This window comes from Thunnus thynnus, chromosome 10, assembly GCF_963924715.1.
Source record: "Thunnus thynnus chromosome 10, fThuThy2.1, whole genome shotgun sequence".
Classification (NCBI taxonomy): domain Eukaryota; kingdom Metazoa; phylum Chordata; class Actinopteri; order Scombriformes; family Scombridae; genus Thunnus; species Thunnus thynnus.
In genome coordinates, this window is record NC_089526.1 from 14,475,575 (window position 1) to 14,487,768 (window position 12,194).

Sequence of the window (12,194 nt, forward strand, 5' to 3'; positions counted from 1 at the left end):
TTATAAACGTCAATCTGTCTGTTGAAGCTCCTGGCCAATCGTAGTAGCTCGTCTATTGTAGCAAACAGCCAATCACCGTCGCCGTTCTTAGAAGGCGGCATCGGGTGGAGGACTGCTGTTAGTCTGCGCTGTGTTTATTGTTAAGGTTGTGTGGATTAGCACTGCGGTACTCAGTTCCCTTTTCATAATATCAACAATATAGCTTTAAAATGAGTTAAAGATGGCCGGTGAGTACTGCTTCAGCCTGTGTTCATGCAAATCCTTATCGAGCAATTTAAAAAAGGCTATTCCGCATTGACGGCTGCTACATTAGCTTTAAATGCAGGCCAATAACTGTTATTGTTGATACTGTAAAAACCGGTATTTTTGTGTGTGTATGTGTGTGTGTGTGTGTGTGTATATGTGTGTTGTCTGTTGGTTTGTAGGGCTGACCAGTTAGGTTAGGATACACTCATAAAGTACATTAATGTGTAACTTAGCAGTAGCCTCTGTGTGTGTATTGCTAGTAAGCACCGCACTGCGGGGACGGACAGAAACGGAATGACGGCCAGGGGAAAGACAGCAGGGAGGGGAGGACGAGCTTCATAGACAGGAAGGAAGGAGGGAGGGAGGCGGAATTTAAAGGGGACATTCTTCACAAGAGTTACCAAGTTATAACACTGTATTTATTTCCATTTGACTTCATGTCAGACTTGGCCTGAGCTGTCTACTTGGGATGACAGCTGGTGTTTCCAGTGGCTGTCAGGGAAGGAATTCATCAAAGACACTGAGGCAACAATGAACGAAGGAAAGGTGAAAAAATCAACCATGATACTGCCCCAAAACTGATCCACGACTGCATCCAAGGAATACCCTCATCTGCCACCAGCTTCCTCTGGTAATGGCTAACTCAGTGGCCACTTTAGTGGTCCAAGCAGAACTCTTACCACCTCAGTCCACCGCCTCCCTCTCTCCTTTCCCATCCCTTCTTGGTTCAGGAGAGGATGGCGAGGATGATAGGGAGAGGGGGGAGCTGGTGGATGGAGACAAGAGTGTAGTGGAGGGCGGAGAGGAGGTTGTTCTGGACATGGTGACGTCGGCTGTGTCAGGCCCGGCCCAGCAGCCCGAGCAGTCGGACCATCCCTTCCGGTGTCTGGACTGTGGCAAGAGCTTCAGGTGGTCGTCCAGGCTCACCCACCACCAGAGGAGCCACAACAACGAGAGACCCTATCGCTGCAACCTCTGTCCCAAGGCCTTCAAGGGCTCCTCCGCTTTGCTCTACCATCAACGGTATACATATGTAATAGCTTCAAGCTAATATTTGAGTATTTTTGTAATGAACAAACATGACTTGAAACAAAATCCAACATCTGGAATGAGCTGGTCAGGTTTCACACATGTGCTATCATTCAAATAGCAATCAGTTAGCCAAAGGCGTCAAGGTACAGTCGCATTAGTCTTCTGTTCAATGAAAGTTCCCCCCACTCAGCCCCAGTAAAACATGGGTTGTCCAAAGTGGATAACGGCAAACTGTAAAACACTGTGTATATTTTAGTGTAGTAGTTTAATATTAGTGTAATATTGTATTTTACAAAACTTGTTGATGGTGCGCTGCTAGAATAATTACTTCTCCATTTTCAAACGGTGCATCAGTGCCTCTATTGGCTGACTATTTCAATTCAAAGGTCAGAGTTGGTCAAATGTTAACTCTGACCTGTCAGATTGGAGGAGATTGCACAGAAACATGAGATGCATGGTTGAACTTGGCTGTCATATAGAGTTAAATTGAAGAAGTGTAATATCACCATACCTTTAACAGTCAGAGAACAGAATACTGACACTGAAGCAAAGACTGGACCCACCTCTGCCTGACTTTATAATTTGTTTAATCTGTCTAAATGTACGTTTAAAGAAAACTCATCAGATTCAGATTACCATTAACATAATTTATTCCCTTCATAAAAACACCTGTATTTGGTACCAGTGTATTATGATTGTACATAATTTATTATGCTGTTCCACCTCAATAGTTACTTTTCTTTTGAAGGTCTCACTCAGGGGAGAAGCCTTACAAATGTCAAGACTGTGGCAAAGCCTTCAAACGCTCGTCTCTGCTCCAGGTGGGATTTCAAACCAAGTCTTTTTTTTTTTGGAGTAAAGAAAATGCTTAAATTTGAGAAGGATTTCATATTTCTGTATCTGTCTTTCTATCCATAGGTTCATCAGAGTGTCCACACTGGAGTGCGTACCTTCTTGTGCCCCTATTGCCCCCTGACCTTTAAATGGAGTTCTCATTACCAGTATCACCTGCGCCAGCACACTGGAGAGTGCCCATACCCCTGTGACACTTGCCCCAAGGCCTTCAAGAACTCAAGCAGTCTGAGGCGACACAAGAATGTCCATCTCGGTCTCAAGCCTTACACCTGCTCGGTGTGTAACAAATCCTTCACTCAGTCTACCAACCTGAGGCAGCACATGAGGATACATACAGGTGAGAGGCCCTACGTCTGCAGTGAGTGTGGACGCAGCTTCACACACTCATCAAACCTGGCCCTGCACAAGAACTCTCACTCCAACCTCAATGCAGCAGGGAAGGAGGGAAAGAGGGGAGAGGATGCACAAACTAGAAATGACATAGTGGAGGTGGTGGTAGGGGCAGAGGAAGTGACATCATCCATGTTGACAGACATGGTGGGATTTGTGAGCCAGGCAGGGACCGATGGAGTAGGGGTGGGGATGGAGGAAGTGTTCTTGTCAACCACCTCGTCCGGCCAGAATCCAAACCTTCTCCCCCAGCTCACCCTCACCTCCTCTGGGGAGAATGTTTGTGCATCCAGGGCCATCGGGACAGAGGTTCACCTGAGCATGGACACCGGGGCCAGTGTGCTGCTGTACAGCTGTGGCAGTTGCAGCCACACCTTTGGCACAAGAACAGAGCTAGAGGAGCACCAGGCCATCCACATGGCTCCAGAGGAACACAGGGCCAGTGGGGAAGCGGGACCTGGGGCAGGGATGGAGGTTGGGGATGGGCTGGTGGGGGCCAGCCACCTGCTGGCTGATTTTGAGGAGGTGGTGGAGACGACCACGGTGGCTGAAAGTGGACACACGACAGAGGTGCTCCTTGGACTGACGGAAGGAGCAGATGGAAGCAATGCAGTGAGTGATGAATACAAGAAGAGAAGAATAAAACCTTCCCATATTAAATTAAAATACTTCAGTATAAAAATTGCGGAGTGTATATCTAGTACTAAAAAAATCACTCATCGTCAGTCTACAAAGTGCAGGAGTTAGATCTGATGATATGTATCACTTCCTTTGGTTTGTCCTCAGAATGTGGGCACCACCCAGGCCCAGTTTGACCTGCTGCAGAGCTTCACCGAGGTGACTCAGAGCTCTGAGTCCGTTCAGCCAGAGGCCAGAACCACATGGGCAGGGCTGTCATGTGGCTACTGCAATAAGACCTTCAAGACCAGTGGAGGCCTCAATAGACATGTGTCACTGGTGAGAATGACTGTTCTAATTGCTTTACTATTAACACTGTTATGCTAATACTGATATGCAGTACTGTGTATTGAGTACTAACAATAATATATTGCAGTTTGAGTCATCTATCCTAACATAATCGTTACTTCCTGTGTTCATCTTTTGTTTGTCCAGATGCACTCTCTCTCATCCCAGTCCCGTTCCCAGTTCAGCTGCTCCGCCTGCGACCGCTCCTTCCCCCTTCTCTCCTCACTCCTTACCCATCAACACTCCCACACCCCTGAGCAACGTCTCCTGGCCGAGGCAGAGGCCGAGATAGTTTGCCCTCCTTCCCTTTCCTTGTCTCTCCCGCTTCCCTCTTCTCCCAGTCAGGCTGACAAGCAGCAGGAAGGACAGAGGAAGATCCATGTTGATATCATTACCGTCAGCGAGGAGCACGAGGAGCAGCCGACCAAACCTGCCAAAGCCCCCAAAAAGACAGGAGCTAGCAAGGGTACTCCTGCTGGAGGTAAAGACATTTATATAGCAGAACAGACAAAGAACAGATGTTAGGCAAAGATTCATATTTAGAAATCAAGTATACAATCAGAAGTTTGAGCCAGGCCACTTTGGTTAGTAACCAGGGAATTTCTTATTGATCTTTCTTGTGTTTCTGTTTCATTTTAATCCATGAACACTACTTAACAAAAAAACTGTGATCTTGACTGTTAAAACCTAAAATGTTTGATCATTTTCACAAATGTGGGACCATGTTTTACTATCTCTCGTACAGAGAGGCCATATCGCTGTTCAGAGTGTGGAAAAGCTTTTAAAGGGTCATCGGGACTTAAATACCACATGAGGGATCATACTGGGGAAAGGCCCTACCGCTGCACTGAGTGTGGAAAGAGCTTCAAGAGGTCCTCTCTGCTCTCTATCCACCAGAGGGTAAGGCTCACTCTTCACAAAGAATTTGCACGAGTTTAGTTTCCAAATGAAAGACCCACCAACTGAATTTCAACTGTAGAACTGTACATTCCTCTAGTTTACAGGGATTGTGGCTCTTGAAAATTGTATACACCTTTGCAGAATGCAAGAAATCGATAAAAACATATTCTTTGTGCAATAACACAATCCACAGCTATTAAGGGGTGGGAATCTTCAGGAACGACTCAGTTTTATTTGATTCTGAGTCTTGGTGTCATGATTCAATTCTGAATCAACTCTTGATTCAATAAATAGAAAAGGGGGGCACTAGTTTCAGGGTCTCACTCCAATTCACTCTGTGCCAATCCACAGAGTCCACTGAATTGCTATATGAAACATAAATAGCAGTTAAGCTAACTGATCTAAGAAAAGTTGGATACAATCATTTGAAAGCATGTTGCAGTCTTCTGTGTGTGTGTGTGAGTGCTGGAGTAAGAAAAAAGTGGAGTACTCCACTGTGCTGTCACTAACTTTCAGTGTCCAGCAGTTGAGGACATCCTCTATGCTGTAACAGTAGTAGCAGGGAAACCCATCGTTATCCACAACTCGGTACAGCTGCAGGGCTTTGAAATTAAACAGACTGTGGACTGGGTTATTTTCTTAACCCGACCAGAGTTGGCTGAAGTTTTTTTAAGTGTAGCAGTGTGTGTTGGATGGTCAGCTTGTTTGCTAGTGCAGGAGTTCACTGCAACACTACGCTAATGTTAATGGGTGATGGCTTATGAAGTATTCACAAAATACTTAACCTTTGTCTTACAAAGCTAATAAGTTAGTTATTTATTGTGTAATGCACATACAAGTGCCTAGCCCAAATGGACTTTTAAGACACCAAAAGTGTAGTGGTGAAACATAACTAATTATTTAGCTATAAAATCCAAAATTCTCTGAAGATGACCTATGAACTAATTTTTTCCACTTACCCAGGTACACACAGGCGTACGGGCCTTCCAGTGCCCTCATTGCCCTCTCACGTTCAAATGGAGTTCTCACTACCAGTACCACTTGCGGCAACACACAGGCGAGAGGCCTTATGTGTGTAAGGAGTGTGGCAAGTCCTTCAAGAACACCAGCTGCCTGCGCAGACACAGTCAGATGCACTCTGGACTGCGGCCTCATACCTGCTCTATCTGCTCCAAGTCTTTCTCCCAGACGTCAAACCTCAAACAGGTCAGTACAGCCTATACACATTCAGCTGTGATCTCATTCATATTCTTATTCCTTTGTATTTACAGGATGTTACTATACTAACTAATACTGTTTTTCCATTTCTCCTCCCCAACCTCTCTGTTTTTGTTTTTTTCTGTTTGCAGCATGAACGTACCCATTCTGGTGAGAGACCCTTTCAGTGCACACATTGCAATAAAAGCTTTACACACTCCTCCAACCTCCAGCTCCACCTTCGTACACACTCCTCACGCAAGGACTTCAAATGCCCGTACTGCTCGAAAGAGTTCGTCATGCACTCCTATTTGCAGAGGCACATCCGAACCCACGGTAGTGGTGTTCCTCTGCCCTGCCCTGGTGGTGGAGGTAAAGAAGGTGTGGCAGTGAAAGCCAGTGTTGGAGGCGTAACAACCACCACAACTCTGCTCAACCCCATCACCCTGGAAGCCTCAGGAAACAGTGGCAGCCTGATTGTGTCCCAGCCAGCACTAAATATTCCCCCCAACACTTCCCAGAACTACTTCATGATTCAGACAGCCAGCGGCTTGCAGCTCATTCCTCTGACATCCCCTCCACCTGCACCACCACCTCCTCCGCCACCACCACCTCCGTCCCAGCCACAAAACTTCCTCCTCCTGCAGTGCCCCTCCACCAATGGCAGCCAGTCGAGCTTGATCCTCGTCCCTACAGCAAACAACCCTCCACCAGCCCCGGAGCCTCAGACTCTCCCTGTGCTTCAGACTCTCCAAGCACTCCAGCCTGTCCTAAACCAAACACAGACTCCGATGCCCCAGTTTTCAACTGTGTCACAGCAACAACAGCAGACCAGGATCATAATCACCAACAATAATAACAATGCAAGCACTCCTGTTGCCACGCCAACACACAACCTCTCAACCAACTCTCTCCTGACCAAGCCTATACTAGGGAAAAGCACACGGACAGCAAGGGGCAGACGGGGACGCAAACCAAAAACTGCTCTTCAGAAATCTGTAACAGCTCTCGTCGGTCAGACTGCAGGCGGAACTGTGTCAGTAACAAACTGTAATGTAACCAGTGTTGCACAGAGGCAGAGTATTACTGCTGCTAACACCACCACAGAATCACTACCATCATCTGTATCCACAGCATCCCGCTGTCCTCTGTCTATATCTTGCACTACTATCCCAAGTCTGTCAACTTCCACCACTGTAGCCCCCACAGTGGATACCTCAGGATCCTCATTATCTGTTACCATGGTTACACCAGCCACCACAGCAGCCACAACATCAGTTTCTACTCTTGCTACCCCTGAAGGGAAACCCCCGACCACACTGGGGGAAGTAAGGACAGGGGAGACCATGACAGGGAAACAGTTTGTGTTATGTTTTGATAATGAAGGACGGGCGAAGGAGGGGATGAATATTGGGGAGGGTGGGGAGTCGTATGTGTTGCAGTTCGAAGGGGACGCATCAGGAGAGGCAGTGGATGGTGGGATGGGTGGGGAGGGAAAGTCACTTGTGCTGCAGTTCAAGACCAATGGGCAAGGAGAGGGAGAAAAGGGGGGAGATAAAGGAGGGATGATGTCACTTCTGCATGATTGGGGAGGAGAAAAGCAGGGTGAGAGACAGACAGGAGAGGATGGCAGCCAGGGAGAGTCCTATGTCCTTCACTTCCACACTGAGTCGCAGGACAGTGGTCCATCCAGTGCCACCTTCAGCCAAGGGCAAGACAACAGCCTGCAGCTTTCCTGCACACCTACTCAAGGTTTGGTACCCCTTGATGGGCAGGAGGTGGTGTTTGAACTTGGTGGTGAGACCAAGATAGAGCAGGAAACTGAGGAGGGCATGCAGATGATAGCCCTGATTGAAGGTGAAGGGGGAATGATGGGAGAAGAAGGGGCAGGTTGCAGTGCTGCAAACAGTCGGGTTACTGAGGGTGGAGGAGCTATGGAAAGTATCTTTCAACTAGAAGGAGGAGAGGAAATTGTCATTATTGAGGTCAGCACCAGTAGCTTAAGAGAGGGAAGGATAGAGAGAGGAGTTGATGGGGAAATCTCACAGAGCAGTGAAGTGAAATATGAGAGTGGAACAGCAGAAGCAAAGGAAAAGTCTGTAAAAGAACACAACTCTACGGACAGTTCAGAGGTACAGACATCAACTGAAGATACAATGAGAAATGGACCTAAACCTAACTCTAAAGAGATGCAGTTCTCTAACTAAATGAAATCTGCATGTGTGTTTGAGATGAAGAAACTGTATGTGTGAATGAATGCCTCACTCTTTGTGGGCTCGGTGTGTTAGCACTTTAGTCAGTTTGAGGTCTCCTGGAACTGAGCGAGAACATGCAGTTAGATGAGTACTGTGTTGTAATGCCATGGTGCCACATACTAGAAATGTTATACATTCAAAGGCTGTACATGGACCTTGGAATATTCCTAAATATATTAGTTTAAATGATACTGTCATTTGCAGTTTGTTTATTAAGTAAATACGTTTTTGTGAATAAATGTACATGGTCCACTTTCCTCACAGTGTTAATAGTAAATAGTAATTAAACTAATTATTAATAAATCTGTTAATACCTTTTATTGTTTGCCTTTTTTGCTTCCTTTCAACACTGTTCGAGGAAACACAAAGAGGGAATTTGATGCTAAAAGACTGTAAATGGGGCAGCGATCCACATGATATGACTAACTCAGACTGCTGAAGCCTCATATAAGCCTCAGATAAACTTTTAAGTGCATTTTTGCATAAAATGACACACTGTGGCCCCCATCACTTACACTGAAAGCAGGGATCTTTTAAAGAGATTCCCCTTTCCCAGTTTAATATTTTGATTTTTGTGGTCTATTTACAAACACTTGCATGTTTTTATGGTCAAAAAGCACATAGTTACAGCTGTACAAGCCATGGAGGCAGCCCCTCTGTCACACTCAGCCTGAAACAGACTGTTTTGTGACCGCTCACTGCCCCTCTCCTCTGATTGGCTGAGTGTTTTCTGAGTGACGCACGCACAGACCAACCACAGGTAACGGATTGAAGCCTACTGCAGCTAGGAAAAACCAGGGCTCTGGGTAAAACTCACCAGTAAATTGTGATGGCCTCCGCTGAGGAAAATGTTATCTAACATTTGGAAGGCTGTGCAATGACAAATTTGCTTCCTGACATCCAATAACTTTGCAGAATTTCCTTAGTGGAGGAAATGCTTCAAAAGCAGAGGAGAGGAGAGAAACAAGCAGAAGATAAATGACAACAAAGCGCAGTAGACTCTCACACTGAGCTGAAATGAAACAAGTGCACATAAATTACATAAATTACATCAATAAACATATTTTGTTTCTTTCAGGAGGGATGGGGGTCTGCCCCTCCAAGGCAATGGTAGGGGAAATGCTGAACGTATAGTTGTGACATCACAACCTTACAGAAGTCCAAACAGCTTATTTAAAGGCACTGTTTCTAAATACGAACTGTGTGCGTTTCGCCGTGGACTGAGCGTTTTGATACGTTCATAGTATTTATATAGCACATAGACCTGCTTTATAATCAAAAAAGAAATGGAAACCTCCCTTTCTACAATATGTCCCCTTTAATAGCCAGTATGAACAGGAGGAATGATTACAGAGAGGAAAACCTCTTTCAGTGTTCAAATGGACACCTGACTGTTGTTTTAAGACACACTTGAAAAATTGTAAATCTATCCTCTTTAACTTTTTTTTCAACTAAAGATACAACGGTTTGGAGCGTGGTTTACGCTGTTACGTTTGCCATTCACGTAGCCTTTCCGCAGTGCGGATTGTACGTACGTAAATGGCGTAGATCGACGCTTTGTAAATGTGTAACGGCGTACAAAACTGAGTACGTTTGTATACAGAATACCTTCTTTGCGAAGAGACGGCTGTGGACATTTAATCAAACGTGCCAAACCTGCACGGATTTCACAACAAACTGAGAGATACATAGTTTTTATTTTTCTTCTTTCAGCTTAATGTGAGCTGTTTGGTGCAGGAGGTAAGCGGAACCGGGGTTTAGAGCAAGAGCTCACGACAGTTAGGGGGTCTTATGTGTGTCAGGACAGACGGCAGCTCTTTGTAATAACCATATAAGGTTCTGAACGAGGTCTTTTCGCTTTCGACTGTACCTTTGATGATCACTGTTTAAACGTGCAGATGAAACCACGAATGATACACATTAGACAGGATGATGGTGATACATGCATGCTACAAATCATCTATAATCCCCGTCTGCCTTTGTTGTTTGGGGCAAGCGTGGGTGTGATGTGTCATCTCAACTGCTGGCTCATTGTAAGCGAAGTCTTGTGCATTGCAAAAGATTAAATACATTGACCCATTTCAACTGGAACTGCTATGTCATAATTCAGATGACAATACGTATCTGTCAGTTCACAACAGTGTCAATTTCCTGCATGATTTAGTATCAAACATTCCCAAACTGTATTTAATTTTTCAGCTGTTTAACCATTAAAATACAGCCTTTTGTTTGTGTATGTTTTTGTTTTCTGTGTGTGTGTGTGTGTTTTTGCAGGGTTTCTGTGCACAGTGTGGATGGTGGATGTGGTTGAACAGTGGTACGGCACGCCTGTTGAGAGCATAAAGCCTAAACATGGTGAGGCTGGAGTTGGATCAAGTGGTGATGAGGAGGATGAAGGAGGACGACATTGAGATAGTCAAAGCCCTCATCAAGGTTTGTACAAAACACTCAGAAGTTTTGCAAAGACTACTGTTGTGGGAAAATCTTCAAATGGGCCAATAAATCTTCAGGTCACCCACAACTTAGCATTAAACTCAAAACTTATGAGAGAACGACTCAAAGAAATACACTGGAAGCTGGTAGAGTTCAATGTGAATTAGTTTACTCTGCATAAAGAGCAATACAAAGCAAACCGAGGCCTTGATCCCGGGATAAAGAACCTAATGCAAAATCATAAAATATTAAATTATATACCTCTCATAACCCCTCATAATGTTGAGCTTATTTTCTGAACCCCACCTTGCTTGACCTTGACACTTTGGTAAGAAATCCAGACATGACTCATCTCAGAAAAAAAGGGTGTCTCAAACTCCTCTAACATGTATCAACTGTATCTGGCAGCTTCCACATTTCTCACAATACACATGGCCTAGCAGCCTTCAGTCATTGCACACAGAAAATCAAAATGTGACATTACTGATCATCCCCTTCCAAATTCCCCTGCGAATTGTCTCTTATTGATGTAAACATTATCTTTGCACTCTCACTGGCATATTCGTTTGATCATGGAAAGGCAGTTTTCCACCAGGCTACCTTCAGAGGAGATTGTGTAGACATGTGCACATGACCATTGCATGCACCTTGTGAAGTTTATGCTGATTATTTTTTATGTCTTTCCAGGAGGGCTGTGAAGGCACAGAGAACCGTCTCATTCTCCACATCCTCACTCGTCCGCTCTGCCTTTTCATTCTGGCAGTTTTCTCTTCAATCCTGCGCTGCCTTGTGCATTCCTTTATCATGGCCCTCGCTATTCCTGTCTTCCTGCTAATTGTCTTTCTCAAACTCACCATGCCACGGTCCACAGGGGTTCTGGGCAGCAGTCGCCCCTACTGGGACTATGTAGGTAGCAGCTTTAGGGGGACGCAGGATGAAACTCTGCAGAATCCCTTCTGCAGGATCAGTGGCAAGACACCAGTGACAAAAAAGGTTAGTCTAGTTTGCTTTTTTTTCATTTGACAGTTTTTCAAGTTATAAACAAACAATTCTAGTAACCAGATGTAGCAGCCATAAAATATAATTGTCTTTCTTTTACTCAGTCAAGGCGCAGTATTGGACCCAAAGAAAAGGACAAGGATACGTCAACAGAGAAGATCACTCCCGAGAGGGAAGAGGAAGCGGGGCAGGTGTGGGTGGCAGACTGTGACGGGGACATCCTGGGCTGCGTTTTCCGCGAGAGCAAGCAACGAGCAGGTATAAGGAGGATCTGCAGGCTGGTGACGGGCTCCTGGTACCGCAGGGAGGGTCTGGGCCGGCTTCTTGTCCAGAGTCTGGAGCAGAGGGAGAGGGAAACTGGTGCACACAGAGTGTACGCACATGTCCCCTACCCTTCGAAGGTGGGGGAGGCCTTCTTCAGGAAACTGGGTTATCAGCAGCTGGGGGAAGGCACTGATGAAGACGAAGATGGAGAGAGGAAGCTGGAGACTCCAGAGAGAGGCTTTCTGGGATACTCGCTCACTAAGGTGTTTTACAAAGACTTGTGATTGTGTGAGGATGGACTTCTGGAGAGAAAAAAGTGAGCCCAGGAGTGATAAAAGGTTAAAAAAAAGAGCTCACATAAGCACAAACTGTGTTTGTGTCTTTGCTGAAGAGAATGGTGTCATTGTTGCAACATTTTAGGATATTTAAGTTAATGGTTTATTGAAACAGGTGTTATTTATGCCAGTATTTACTGTACTGTATGTGTTGCTGTTTTGATTGTTAGTTTGTTTTAAGTATATTTTTACCTTTTTAGCATTAAACACATGGTTATTTATTATTTAATGTTTCAAAAGTGACCTCATGATGCCTCAGGCTTGCTGTTCTCTCATCACTTGTAATGAAGTAAAATATTTATGAAAAATGTGTGTTTCTAAA

At 45.1% G+C, this 12,194-nt stretch overlaps 2 protein-coding genes across 2 annotated transcripts; both read left to right on the top strand.

Annotated features, from left to right (window-relative positions):
• The first annotated feature begins 89 nt into the window (after window positions 1-89).
• Window positions 90-8,159, top strand: znf628 (zinc finger protein 628). Its single transcript, XM_067601258.1, has 9 exons — window positions 90-227; window positions 691-1,269; window positions 2,027-2,099; window positions 2,197-3,135; window positions 3,310-3,480; window positions 3,637-3,970; window positions 4,235-4,389; window positions 5,353-5,595; window positions 5,739-8,159. Exons 2-9 carry the CDS (start codon window positions 881-883, stop codon window positions 7,791-7,793), a joined length of 4,359 nt encoding a protein of 1,452 aa, XP_067457359.1. The 5' UTR covers window positions 90-227; window positions 691-880; the 3' UTR covers window positions 7,794-8,159.
• A 1,268-nt stretch (window positions 8,160-9,427) lies between these two features.
• Window positions 9,428-12,194, top strand: nat14 (N-acetyltransferase 14 (GCN5-related, putative)). The gene is made up of 4 exons (XM_067601259.1): window positions 9,428-9,581; window positions 10,116-10,274; window positions 10,962-11,267; window positions 11,378-12,194. The coding sequence occupies exons 2-4, from the start codon at window positions 10,194-10,196 to the stop codon at window positions 11,819-11,821; spliced, it is 831 nt and encodes a 276-aa protein (XP_067457360.1). The 5' UTR covers window positions 9,428-9,581; window positions 10,116-10,193; the 3' UTR covers window positions 11,822-12,194.

What these genes read in the sequence shown, in the direction of transcription:
- znf628 (XM_067601258.1), top strand. Translation starts at nt 881, where the DNA reads ATGGCTAACTCAGTGGCCACTTTAGTGGTCCAAGCAGAACTCTTACCA. An exon ending in TCAATAGACATGTGTCACTG is followed by an intron (nt 3,481 to 3,636) that starts GTGAGAATGACT and finishes TTGTTTGTCCAG; the next exon opens with ATGCACTCTCTCTCATCCCA. An exon ending in AGACGTCAAACCTCAAACAG is followed by an intron (nt 5,596 to 5,738) that starts GTCAGTACAGCC and finishes TTCTGTTTGCAG; the next exon opens with CATGAACGTACCCATTCTGG.
- nat14 (XM_067601259.1), top strand. Translation starts at nt 10,194, where the DNA reads ATGGTGAGGCTGGAGTTGGATCAAGTGGTGATGAGGAGGATGAAGGAG. An exon ending in TAGTCAAAGCCCTCATCAAG is followed by an intron (nt 10,275 to 10,961) that starts GTTTGTACAAAA and finishes ATGTCTTTCCAG; the next exon opens with GAGGGCTGTGAAGGCACAGA. An exon ending in AGACACCAGTGACAAAAAAG is followed by an intron (nt 11,268 to 11,377) that starts GTTAGTCTAGTT and finishes TCTTTTACTCAG; the next exon opens with TCAAGGCGCAGTATTGGACC.